Source organism: Budorcas taxicolor, chromosome 19, assembly GCF_023091745.1.
Source record: "Budorcas taxicolor isolate Tak-1 chromosome 19, Takin1.1, whole genome shotgun sequence".
Classification (NCBI taxonomy): domain Eukaryota; kingdom Metazoa; phylum Chordata; class Mammalia; order Artiodactyla; family Bovidae; genus Budorcas; species Budorcas taxicolor.
In genome coordinates this window covers 39,460,499-39,474,512 of record NC_068928.1, presented here as the reverse complement: position 1 = coordinate 39,474,512, position 14,014 = coordinate 39,460,499, and the positions used below count along the sequence as shown (strand labels likewise).

General features: G+C 37.4%; 1 protein-coding gene across 1 annotated transcript in view; it reads left to right on the top strand.

Annotated features, from left to right (window-relative positions):
• Positions 1 to 14,014, top strand: part of FBXL20 (F-box and leucine rich repeat protein 20) — a 93,341-nt gene that overhangs the window by 72,583 nt on the left and 6,744 nt on the right. Inside the window, exons 7-11 of the mRNA XM_052657606.1 lie at positions 5,882 to 5,977; positions 7,477 to 7,603; positions 8,936 to 9,010; positions 11,390 to 11,520; positions 13,177 to 13,237. Coding sequence (XP_052513566.1) covers positions 5,882 to 5,977; positions 7,477 to 7,603; positions 8,936 to 9,010; positions 11,390 to 11,520; positions 13,177 to 13,237 — 490 coding nt within the window. The remainder of the gene's footprint in view (positions 1 to 5,881; positions 5,978 to 7,476; positions 7,604 to 8,935; positions 9,011 to 11,389; positions 11,521 to 13,176; positions 13,238 to 14,014) is intronic.

Genomic DNA, 14,014 nt, shown 5'->3' with positions numbered 1-14,014 from the left:
AATTGAAACAGTACAACTGATATAAGAAAACAGTAAAGGAGAGACAGGAAAACAGTAAAGGAGAGACAGAAAAACAAACTTAAGGAAAGCATGAAACAAACAGAAAAAGAATGGGATAGAAAATGCAATCATACCAATAATTTTACTAGGATTTCCTTGGTGGTCCAGTGACTAAGACTCCATGCTTTCAAAGCAGGGGTTGCTGATTGGATCCCTGGCCAGGGAGCTGAGATTCTACATGGCATGCAGCATATCGCTGTGCCCTCCCCCACCCCCACCCCCCCCAAAAAAAATGATTTAAAAAAATAATTTTTATTAAATGTGGACAGACTGAACACTTCACCCAAAAGACAGATTGTCAGTATGGGTTAAAAAACAAGACCCAGCTTGTGCTGTCTATAAGAGACAAGCTTTAGATTGAAATACACAAATAGGTTGAAAGTAAACAGATAGAAAAATGCATACTGTGCAGATAGAACACTCAACCCAATGATTACAGAATAAACATTCTTTACAAACATACTTGGAACATTCTCTAGGATAGAGCATAGATTGGGCTACTAAATAAGTCTTAATTTAAGAATTAAAATCATTCAAAATATATTCTTTGACCAGAACTAGAAAATTAAACTAGAGATTCTCAACAGAGTCTTTGGGAATTCAGCATCATGCTTCTATGTAATTTTGAATGGAATGAAAAGCTACCAACATTTATGTGATGTGGCCAAGATAGTAATACAACTCTGCAATCCTGCGTCACAAAAGAGGAAAGAGAGAAAGCTCTTATCAGTAACAGCCTTCAACATTGAGCAATTAGAAAAGGACTTCCCTGGTGATCCACTGGTTAAGAATCTGCCTGCCAATGCAGGGGATGAGGGTTTGATCCCTGGTCTGTGAAGATTCCACCTACCGCAGACCAGCTAAGCCCGTGTGCTGCAACTACTGAAGCCTGCTCACCCTAGAGCCCATACTCCACAAGGGACACCACAGCAGTGAGAAGCCGACACACCACAGCGAAGAGTAGCCCCTGCTTGCCCCAAGTAAAGAAAGCCCACGTGCAGCAATGAAGACCCATCACACCCAAAAATAAATACATAATTTTTTTAAAAAAACTTAGCAAAAAGAAGAGCAAAGCCCAAAGCAAGCAGAAGGAAAAATAAAGATTAGAATGGATATCAGTGAAACAAGAAACAAAAACAGTAACGCAATTAATAATCATTGAAAAAAGTTTTTTTAAATTGACAAACCTAGACTAAGAAAATAAGAGGGTAGACTCAAATTGTCAAAAGCAGACAAGATGAAATGTTTGTCAGGTAATATCATAAATTAATCAGACAACCTAGGTGAGATGGACCAGTTCCTGGGAAGGTACAGATTAACTCTGAATAAATCTACAGAAGTAAATACAATAATTTAAAATTGTCCTCCACAAAAAAACTGCACAGGCCCATATGATTTCACTGGTGAGTCCATCAAAAGAAGGAAGAACACTAATATTCAAACTCATAAAGTAAAAGAGGAAATAATTCATAACTTGTCCTATGCAGCCAGTATTTTTCTGATACCAAAGCCAAGCAAAAACATCACAATAAAAGGAAGTCTACTATATTCCTCAGACACAGAGGTGGAGAAATACTTAATAAAATATTAGCAAACTGAATCTAGCAACATATAAAAGGGTTGGATATTATCTAAGTGGGATTTATCCCAGAAATACGTGGGGTTTAACATCTGAAAATCAATTAATGTAATTTTTCATAATAATTAGAATAAAGCAGAGAACAACAAACTTTTCTGTATAGGGCTGATAAGGAAATATTTTAGGCTCTGTTGGCCATGTAGTCTCTGTCAGTGTCAACCCTGCCAGTGTTTTACAAAGTGGCCACAGATAGTACGTTAACAAATGAACATGGCTCTGCTCCAACGAAACTTTATCGCATGTTGCTGAGACTTTAATTTCATTTAATGTCACATGTCACAAAATAGTATCTTCTTTTGACTTTCTTTCAACCATTTAAAAATGCCAAAACCATTCTTAACTTCCTGGACATACAAAAATAAGCAGCTGCTGAGATTTACTGTCCTCTGGAATGAATAAAGGACAAAAACCACATGACCATTTTCATTGTGATGGGCAGCTTCTAAACTGGCCCCCAGATAATCACTGCCTCTTCTTGTTTGCACTTTTGTGTAATCTTTTCCCCTTGAGTGTACACTGGACATAGTGTCTCATTTTCTAACAATAGAATACTGCAAAAGAGATTGGGTATCACTTTGGAGACTAGGTTCCAGAAAGACTGTGTCTTCTATCTTGCTCTAGTTTCTTCTCCAGCTGGGGAAGCATTCTGCCCTCTTGTGAGTAGCTCTGTGGAGAGGCCCATGTGGCAAGAAACTCAGGTCTCTGGCCAGCAGCCAGCAAGAGCTTGAATTCTATCAAAAACCAAATGGGGAAGCTTGGAATTGGGTCATCTTAAGTCTGCCAACCTCCACTTAACCTAAATGAGCTTGGGAGGGAATCAGTATCTAGCTACCTTTGAGATGATTCCAGCTGTGGCTAGTATACCTTGATGGTAGCCTTGTGAGAGATCCTGAGTCCAAATCACCCTGCTGTGCTGCCTGTGCATGTATTCCTGACTCATGAAAACTGAGATAATAAATAATTATTATTTTAAGCTGCTCAGTTTTAAGGTAATTTGCTATGCAATAGTAGAACTAACTAATGCTTCATTAGATGCAGTAAAAGCACGTAACAAACTCTTAACACTCATTTATGATAAAAGTTTTCAGCAGGGAATCTCCTGGTGGTTCAAATGGTTAGGACTCAGTGCTTTCACTGTTCAATCCCTCATTGGGGAACTAAAATCCTGCAAGTTGAGTGGCACAGCCAAAAAAAAAAAAAAAAGCAACAAAGAATAGAAAGGAGTTTCCTTAATAAGATCAAAAGCTTCCATGAAAAACCTGCTGAGAATAAGAAATACCAGATTTCTACACTGAAAACCATTAAATTATATATCAAGAATATATAGAGAAAGCAGAAGCAGAAGATATTAAGAAGAGGTAGCAAGAATACACAGAAGAACTGTACAAGAAAGATCTTCACTTCCCAGATAATCACGATGGTATGATCACTCACCTAGAGCCAGACATCCTGGAATGTGAAGTCAAATGGGCCTTAGAAAGCATTACTACGAACAAAGCTAGTGGAAGTGATGGGATTCCAGTTGAGCTATTTCAAATCCCAAAAGATGATGCTGTGAAAGTGCTGCACTCAATATGCCAGCAAATTTGGAAAACTCAGCAGTGGCCACAGGACTGGAAAAGGTCAGTTTTCATTCCAGTCCCAAAGAGAGGCAATGCCAAAGAAGGCTCAAACTACCGCACAATTGCACTCATCTCACACACTGGTAAAGTAATACTCAAAATTCTCCAAGCCAGGTTTCAACAGTACATGAACCGTAAACTTCCAGATGTTGAAGCTGGATTTAGAAAAGGCAGAGGAACCAGAGATCAAATTGCCAACATCCGCTGGATCATGGAAAAAGCAAGAGAGTTCCAGAAAAACATCTATTTCTGCTTTATTGACTATGCCAAAGCCTTTGACTGTGTGGGTCACCACAAACTGGAAAATTCTGAAAGAGATGGGAATACCAGACCACCTGACCTGCCTCTTGAGAAACCTGTATGCAGGTCAGGAAGCAACAGTTTGAACTGGATGTGAAACAGCAAACTGGTTCCAAATCGGGAAAGGAGTATGTCAAGGCTGTATATTGTCCCCCTGCTTATTTAACTTACATGCAGAGTACATCATGAGAAACGCTGGGCTGGAAGAAGCACAAGCTGGAATCAAGATTGCCGGGAGAAATATCAATAACCTCAGATAGCAGATGACACCACCCTTAAGGCAGAAAGTGAAGAGGACCTAAAAGGCCTCTTGATAAAAGTGAAAGAGGAGAGTGAAAAAGTTGGCTTAAAGATCAACATTCAGAAAACTAAGATCATGGCATCTGGTCCCATCACTTCATGGGAAATAGTTGGGGAAACAGTGGAAACAGTGTCAGACTTTATTTTTGGGGGCCAAAATCACTGCAGATGGTGATTGCAGCCATGAAATTAAAAGATGCTTACTCCTTGGGAGAAAAGTTATGACCAAACTAGATAGCATATTCAAAAGCAGAGACATTACTTTGCTAACAAAGGTCTGTCTAGTCAGGGCTATGGTTTTTCCGGTAGTCATGTATGGACGTGAGAGTTGGACTGTAAAGAAAGCTGAGCACCAAAGAATTAATGCTTTTGAACTGTGGTGTTGGAGAAGACTCTTGAGATTCCCTTGGACTGCAAGGACATCCAACCAGTCCATCCTAAAGGAAATCAGTCCTGAATGTTCATTGGAAGGACTGATGCTGAAGCTGAAACTCCAATACTTTGGCCACCTGATGTGAAGAAGTGACACATTGGAAAAGATCCTGATGCTGGGAAAGATTGAGGGCAGGAGGAGAAGGGGATGACAGAGATGAGATGGTTGGATGGCATCACTCCCTCAATGGACATGAGTTTGAGTAAATTCTGGGAGTTGGTGATGGATAGGGAGGCCTGGCATGCTGCATCCATGGGATCATGAAGAGTTGGACACGACTGAGCGACTGAACTGAACTGAACTGATACAGAGAAAGTTCTTATAGTCAATAACAAGGCAATCCAGTTAAAAATAGGCCTGAGACTTCCCTGGTGGTCCAGTGGTCAAGACTCTGCGTATCCATTGTATGGGGCACAGGTTTGATCTTTGGTCTGGGAATGAAGATCCCGCATGCCACACAGTGTGGCCCCCCAAAAAAAATCAATTGAAAGAAAAGAAAAGCCCTAGGCACTTAGATAGACATTTCCCCAAGGAAAGAGATGATTGGCTATGTTCAAGAAAGGGTGTTCTTTACTAAACTGCAGAAGGAAACCACAAGAGGAAGTTTGACAAAGGCATTTATGATACATTTGGGAAAAGTTGAACACAGACTGGGTGTCAGACATTAAGGAATTAAAATCCTTATATGTTAGAAATATGTCCTGAAATATTTACAGGTGAAATAATATGTCTGGGATTTCCTCTAAAAAATTGGAACAAGAAAAAAAAGGAAGGAAATAGATGAAATAGCAATAGTAGAATATTGATAAATGTCAGAGTTTAATGATGGTATATGTGCATTCTCTGTTATTTAGTCTTGAGAGTATATTTGAGATTTTCCATACCTGAAAAAAAATTTAAATGAGGAACTTGACCACTGTGAGAAAAGAGCTGTTAACAAATTCATGAAGGAAAGCATGCAGTAATATTACATAACTTAGTTTCTTTCAGCCTAACACTGGTCCATCCTCAGTATACCTTGCAAAAATCTGATTGTTAATGCCACGCACAGTGTTACCATGAACAGAAAGAGATTTAAGTGAAAGAGCAGAGACAGCTTTTGGTTTTCATGTATCACAACTTGCTAGCATGTTCTAGCTAGCTTTCTGGTGTTGTGAATTTACAAAATGCCTGTAAATCTCTTACCAGCACAAATGTAGTTACTATCAATAGCTATTAATGTTTCCAAATGAGAATCAAGAACGATCCCCCCCACCCCGCCCGCACCCCCCTGCCCCGTGCAGATTCTTACACACAGCACAACTTTTTTTATCCTTTGAGAACCTACCTCTTCCTCAACGTGAAAGGTCCCTGGATTTATAACTACTTTTTATTAATATTTGGTGTGTGGAAATTTTATAGTTTTTGTAACACATGAGAATCATGTATGAAATTCTAAGTATGTGTTCTTATTTGTTTATTGAAAATTGTGTATAATATGCTTAGTAGACTGTGTTCATATTTGTTTATTATTTTCTCCTTTTTCAGTACATGTACTAGCCTTAGCAAGTTCTGTTCCAAACTCAGGCACCTTGACTTGGCTTCCTGTACGTCAATAACAAACATGTCTCTAAAAGCTCTGAGGTAAATTTCTTATAACAAGAATGTCCAATAATCAGAACAAATACTTATTTAAGTTGGAATTGAAGGAAACTTGTTTTATAGATATGTACTGTGGTTCAAAATTGACCCTTTGTTTTACTACTTGCCCAAATTATAGGAGAAATTCAGGTGAAATGACTAGCAGTCACTAGGATTTCTGAACAGAATAGTAGTTTGTACATTAATGAAGTGCTTAGCACAGGATTCTGTATGTAGTAAGCACTCAGTAGGTTTTAATTGTTTTAATGTGATTGTAATTTTTAAAACTACATTATAAAAAGATATGTCTTAAAAGGAGGGTGAAGTGCCCATTCTCCTTGTACTTTTATTTTTTTATCAGCCTTTTATAAATGATTATGGTCACATGCATTAGTTACGTTTATGAATAATAAGAATTAAACTGTTAAAAGAAGAAATTAAATTTAGTTAAGTAGAGTGTAAGTAATACGAAAATGTGGCTCCTTCTATACTTAAGAACACAGGTATCTAAGGCTGGTTGGTATAGTAAATAAGGTAGTATAACTGTTCATAGTTTATAGCACTTGATGTGAACGAGCTCATCTATTTGAAAATCTTGTGAGGTGGACACTTTCAGATAAAATCTAAAACACTTCTGAATGCCAGTTATTGTGATTCAACCATGGGAGGTAACTGAATAAGATACTGTTTCTACCCTTAAGTTTCTCAGAGTCTAGAAGAAAAAAGACACTTAAGTATGTTGTATTACAGAGGAATAAGTGTCAGGGTGAAAATGAATGCTTCAGTTTGAGGAGAAGATAGAAGGACTATTGCTAATCTTGGTCTGAGCGAGGCTCTGGCAGACTTCCTGAGGTGACTGCCTGAAGTCACACTATTAATGCTGAAGAATGAACTTCAACCAAGATCCCTGGCTTTATTTTATAAAACAAAGCAGTGTTTTCCAAAGTATGCCCTAGAGCTTGGGATTCTTCTATAGTTTAAATGTGAAATCAAAAAATGAGATAGTATTTGATAGAAGGCAGAGGTCTAATATCATATATCCAAAATCAGCCTGTGTAAAATATACCCTAGATATGTCCCAGAAAAGAAAATTTTGCAGATCCTTTCTAATTTTTAAAAGAAAATTTTCCATGTCCTCATTACTAATGCTTTGAAAAGTGCTTGAATTGTTTGATAGAAAAATTTGAGATTGAATCTGATTCCTCCTTAATTACTCTGTTAACTTGAATGAATGAATCACTTAATTTCCATTTCCTGTCTGAGACCGTTACAGTTGTGATAAGTGCAGAAAGAATATATTTTGAATATCTGGAAAATAGCATTGTGCTTGCGCTTGTTAAGGTAGATTTGAGCTAGTCCTCCTGGTGCTGTCTCCCATGTGAACACTGCAAGCATTGATAAATGCACCTTTTGTTGTTATGGAATAACCAATAAAATGAGACATTGGTGCCTTCGGAGTTGGATTTAGTCATATGTTTGTTTCATTTTGTTTTATTCCTAAGTGAGGGATGTCCACTGTTGGAGCAATTAAACATTTCCTGGTGTGACCAAGTAACCAAGGATGGTATCCAAGCTCTAGTGAGAGGCTGTGGAGGTCTTAAAGCCTTATTCTTAAAAGGCTGCACACAGGTAATAATAACTCCCTGTCTTAACTTTAGATTGATAGAGGCACCATGAGCTTGGTGGGCAGCCCAGGATGTTGGCTAGAGAGATACCTAGTTGTGTGTTACTGACCAAAAACCCATGCTTACCAAAAATTATTTTCCCTAGAGTGAAAAAGTAGAGGAGGGAATTCCTTGGACGCCACACTTCCGCTGCAGGGGGCATGGGTTCAGTCACTGGTGGAGGAACTAAGATCATGCATGCCATGCAGCATGGCCTTCCCACACCCCCACCCCGGCCCCCCAAAGAGAAGAATTAACACCTGACCAAAGATAAAATTTTTGAGGAGAGGCAAAGATGAGGAGACAAAATCATATAGAACAGGTGCTGTTGGCAAGAAGGGTTTCATGTAATTTAATCTGAAAAGAAAACATGCTAGGTTGTCACTGCCTGAGACTTTGAGCTGGATGTGCAAAGTTGATAGCAGCCTACATTTTATAGTGTTGATGCTTATTTCCTGCCAGTCACATCACAAATCCAACATATTTTGTCATTAAAATTTTTAATATCTCAGTGTTTTAGAGTGGGGGAGAAAAGGAATTGACATGGTAACAGCATGTGAAAGGAAATGATCAAGAGTGGGTTTAGAAGTGACTGACGAAGTAGGGCTATGCTCTTATTCCCCCTTTTTTATATTAATGTTTGCTAAAACCAGGCCTTGGGTTCTGTTTTTTTTAAATGCCCTCATTCTTTCACCATAATGGGAGGATTTCCGATTGTTTGAAACAGAGCTTCGAAAGTATGACTGCCTTAAAACAACAACTTGAAAGTCTGGTTATTTATGGAACCCTGAAAAATATTGATTGGGATGCATCATTATAATCAAGTTACTTACCATCTGGTCTCAGCACTGTACTCATAGCAGTGATCTTCCAGCAGCAGATAAACTGCAGATTCCTTTCTCAGCTCCTGCTCCCAAAAGTTTGTTAAGGAACTTGACATGGAGAATAGAAATGTGAAAGTTACTTTAGTTTCAAAATCCTTCAGGAGAAAGCCATGAAGCATATTTAATTTATCAGAAGAAATATCCATGAACACTAGGCAGTGTTTATCTTTCCCTTGATTTGGTGATATGAATTTAATGTGGCCCAAACTGATGACAAAGACTAATAACTGTACTGATCATATGAATTGCACTTTCATATGGTCATTTGAAACTTGGTTAGCTACATTTAAAATGTATTGATGAATGTGTACACTCTGTGTGTATGTACACTCTTAAACCTTTAAGATTTTAAAGTTTTAAAATACTAAACAATATCAGTAATAGTTTTTTCTCTCTCTTTTTAATTTTTCTAGCTAGAAGATGAAGCTCTCAAGTACATAGGTGCACACTGTCCTGAACTGGTGACTTTGAACTTGCAGACTTGCTTAGTAAGCAGTCCTTCCAACCACTCTTTTGTGCTAGTAATTCATTTCAGTAATGTTATTATAAGAGTTTCAGTCATAATGACCAGCAGTTTGTCCACTTCATCCCTGAAGATTCAAGTAAACATCATGCTTTTTTACATGCTCAGCAGTGCTCACTCCTAGGGCCTTTGACATAGATGAGATAGAGAGTAGCTTATACAGAATTCCAAGTAAGCTCAAGTATAACCTCACCCCTTTCTCTTCTACTTAGGAAAACTTGCCTTTTAGAAGTAAATTATTCATAAACTTTGGCCTTTAAAATATCTTTGGTAAATTAATTGCAGTCGCATCAATTTAAGATCTGTCAGTGAGTCATGACTATTGGGGACCACTGATATAAGTAGATGACAAGCAAAGTATACCCTTTAAATTATTCTCTATCAACTTTTTTGTGTCTATCACAAACCCCCTGGCTTTTGCTCATAGAATTAACTGAAACCATTCAGGATCCTAGAGCAGTGACAGTACACCTTTAACTTTGCTCTCTTGCCTTAAAAATTACATATGTGTGTTACTTTGGAGTAAGAGCCTCTCATTGCAGTGAAAAATGTTAGTGAGGGTTTTCCTTCTTTTTGCTAAACCTTCTGGTTATTATACTTTCTGTTTATTCTTTGGTCACTTGAGACTTAAGAGCACAGTGGTCATTTTAGGGTGACATACAGGGCCATGTTTTGTGCGGTTTAAGCATCCTGTCCTTCCAGCCCTTAAGCTGCTACTGCTGCTAAGTCGCTTCAGTCGTGTCCGACTCTGTGCGACCCTGTAGACGGCAGGGATGGTGCTAAAAGTAATCTGTTTAAGATGCTCCTAGAGACTGAGTTAAGGAGATGATATTTTGATTCCCATAGTTGCTAACTACCAGAAATTTGCCTACTTTCATTTATGAAACTAAAGTATTTGGCCTGAAAGAAAGATCTTACACAACTTTTGTAAACATGAAACTGTCATGTTACAGTGATGGGAAAAAACTTACACATCTTCAGATTTTACTTACGTACACATGCACAGATATTATATGTTTATGTCACATACGTATAAATACATACACACCATTCCTACCATTTACCGTTTTAGTTTCATTTCTTCTACCCTTCTGGCATAAAGAACCAGCTCTGTCATGTGTTTATTTTACTGTTTACCTTCACCCAGATCTCAGGGCATGAGTCATTCCATCCGTCATTCCTGTGCAATGTGATGAAATGATTCTCAGCATTCATAAGACTTCTTGAAGTTTCTGCCCGAAACTGTTGAAGTGACCAAAGTATATACTTAATGCAGTCTCTTTTTCTTGACTAATATGAAAACATAAAAGTTTAGTAGATTTTTACTCTTTTTAAAAATCATGAGTATTGGTAATATGACTTTCTTCATCTTTTTTCCTCAGTAATCCCTTATAGACTTTAAAACATGAAGAAAAAAAAGGCAGCACAGCCCTCACAATACTTTCCTGTGTATATATGCCTTATCAACTCATTCTTATGACAAATCTTGTATCTGTCTTCGCATCCATTTTTCAGTTGTATGTTCTACAATACTGAGAGCATACTGATTTAAGCAGTGAATAATTAAAGTGTGAGGGTTTTTTGTTTGTTTTTTTTCAGTTGTCCTTACAACCAAAGAATACTGCTTGATTAAACAGAAATGACAGGAAAGCTTTATTCTGAGGCTTAGCAAAATCAGTGAATCTATCAAGATAAGGATAAATTAAAATATTGATCATATCCAACACAAGATGTTTATACATGACATCTTTTTTTTTAATGTAACATCTTCTGTGTTCTTTTTCATTTTAAAATTAAAATAATAATTTGAAACATACAAAATTTGAGTTGGATACATCTGTTTCTCTCCATTAAATTAGGATAGTCTTTATATTATAAAACAAATTTAGAAATAAATGGATCTATGGTTGATGTTAGACTGTAGTAGCATCATCCACAGGTTGTTAAAGTAACGTAGTATCAATTTTGAACTTGTAAATGTGTTTATACTGTTAAAATACTGCTGTTCTTATCTGTTTTCTAGGTTTTAAAATCATTTAATTGAACCTACACCAAGATGCACCCCATGCTGTTCCCAGTCCTGTTACTCCCATTAGGTTAAAAGAACCCCATTATAGCTTCTTCCCTTTGCACCAGCAATGAGCACAGATTCTCTTGAAAAGTAAATCAAAAGGAACTGGAAGGAAGAAAGAAAGTGTTCATTTTCTTTTAGGTCTGCTACGTGATTAATATCAAATCCGCTTTTATTTCTTTTGGGCACTTACTTCACAGAGGTAACTTTTTTTTGTCTTTATCTTCTGCTAAGTTACTGATAACTATGGGTTTTTCCCTCTTGTTTTTTTAGCAAATCACAGATGAAGGTCTCATTACTATATGCAGAGGGTGCCATAAGTTACAGTCCCTCTGTGCCTCTGGCTGCTCCAACATCACAGATGCCATCCTGAACGCTTTAGGTCAGAACTGCCCTCGGCTTAGGTAAACATTTCTTGTTTATCTCAAAAAAATCAGAGAAAAGGAGCAGCGGCCTCCACTCATGCTCATTCCTTGGAAACTTGAAATTTCTAAGGTAGACTCTACAAGGCCACTACTACGTTTTCAGATGCCCAGCTACTTGCTTCCTACCTCACTTGATTACATATAATCGGCCTGAACCTGGGAGTAATAGTCCCATTTTCTACTTCTTGCTGTCCATACTAGAATATAACTAGTACTAAAATACCAACATTTTATCTCATTACTTGAGAAAATAAATAAAGGGATTTTCTCTTATTAATGCTTTCATGTAATTTCTTTCTGAAGAAAATTTATAGAGGCCTATCTGTTCTATTGTAGTAATGATGTCAGGTACATAGCGAGGAATATTTAAAGCAAAAAAAAACAACTCCTCTTTTGTACTGATGGTTTTAAAGCAAACTTTATTTCTCTGTGGCTCCTGTTCTCTACCTGAGTACAAGATGAGCTGAATATTTACTAAGAATGCTATGTTAGCAGACATGTGGTATCAAGCCCATAGTGATTTTTGGTCTTTAAAACAAAGCTTATGTTGTACTTACATATTAAATGTGTCAGCCATTGTTTTAAATGACTTACAAATATTAATTCATTTAATCATCATAATACCATATAAGCACTGTTATTACCTCTATATTATAGATGAGAAAACCAAAGCACAAAGAGGTCAAGTAAACAGTTCAAGGTCTCACAGTTAGTAAGGGCAGGAATAAGTGTTCAGTCCCAGGCAGTCTAGCTCCAAAACCTACAAAACCACTTTTCTTACCTATAACAATCATTGTAAACCAATAAAAACTTTCTTAAAACTTTTTTGTAATGACCTGGCCATGGGCCTTTATATGGTTTTGTTTTGGTTGTTTTTTTTGTTTTGTTTTGTTTTTTTTAACTTTTTTAGTAATTTGTAAGCAAACATACAGTGTTCTCCAGTACTGCCATACAGACACCACCAGACTTTGCACAGAAAAGAGCTACTACTTTTGATTCCCCAAGCCTGTGGTTGGTGTTTAGGGTTGTGTTCAGCAGTTCCTGAATAGGAGAGTGACTGCCAGCTCAGCTTCCTTCTCTGCTGGGCCTCCCTGGAAGTCTGTGGGAGGAGGCAGGAATCTTAAGGATATTTTTTTCATATATATGGAATTTCTTATTTGGGACAGGCCTGTGATTAACCAGTCCCTTCATCGTATTTTTGAAAGCTGTTTAAATCTGAGTGAACCTACATGTGAAATAGGGAAAGAGAATAATTTACTTTAGCAGCAAGATTAACTGAAACAGACTATTTATCTCCATTCCCTTTGTTTTCTAGGAGCAGGCTGCCCTCTGGGGGTAAGCAGTATGCTATCACAAAGGCTTTTTAGTGCATTTATCATGCATTTTGGCATTAACTACAAGCTTCTATTATATTCTTCTGATTGCGCCACCCTGAAATATATTTACAGGATCACTTTTTGATGACTCCATGAAAGAGAATGGCAAGATCTATATACAGACTTGCTTAGCTGTGAATGTCATTCTGTGTTACATAGATCTTAGGGAATAGGAGGTTGTTTTCTTAAATTCGTGCTCTTTTAATAGATCCAGTTTTCAGGGACCAAGGGGTTGACTTTCACTTTGTTTTTTTAACAGAATATTAGAAGTGGCAAGATGTTCTCAATTAACCGATGTAGGCTTTACCACTCTGGCCAGGGTAAGTGTTTTCTTCAGGTTCTGTAGGCTTTGTTCAGGATTTTTAATTTCAGAAGAATAAGCAACATAGGGAAATGTAGGGGGTAGAAAACTGAGGTATGGGATGTGGGGGAATATATCTGTGGTTGGTGTTCCTGAGCATTCTTGGGCTGAAGCTTCAGGCAAATGCTCTGGAAAGGTAGACATGTGTTGGAGAGCATGACACTCCTTCAAGAGACTTGATTTTCCACTTTTTCATAAGATGCTAGGTTAAACTGAGCAGGCATTTCCTAGTGCTTTGTGAAAGAAATTTACTTGGTTATTTGGTATGCAACTGGTGAAAGAATGTCGAAAAAAACATGTAAACCTGATCTAAGTGGAGAGATTTTAAGAGATTTTCTGTATTCTCCGCAAGATATTAATACATGAAGGGGCTTTTAAGTCACTGTATAATAGTATTTAAAGTATACCATCTTTGACCAGTGTAATACACCATGAGGAAGGGCATTTGCTTTCAGGGCAGATCAATGGAATACTAATGGGGGAGGGAACAAGAGGCAGTACTTGGCATAACTAGATTAGGACACAGATTCCCTTCCTAAGCCTCCAAGGAAATCATTTTCACTAAATTGTTTTTGGTTGAAAGGATCTCTATATTATCTCAGTGAATATTCAGGAAATTTATTCCTTTGGACTTCTAAGATATTAGACACTTTAAATGTGGAATAATTGAGAAATTCACTATGATACAGTCCTTTTTAAAAAGTGTAAGTAATGGAATAAGGTAGGAAATGGTATT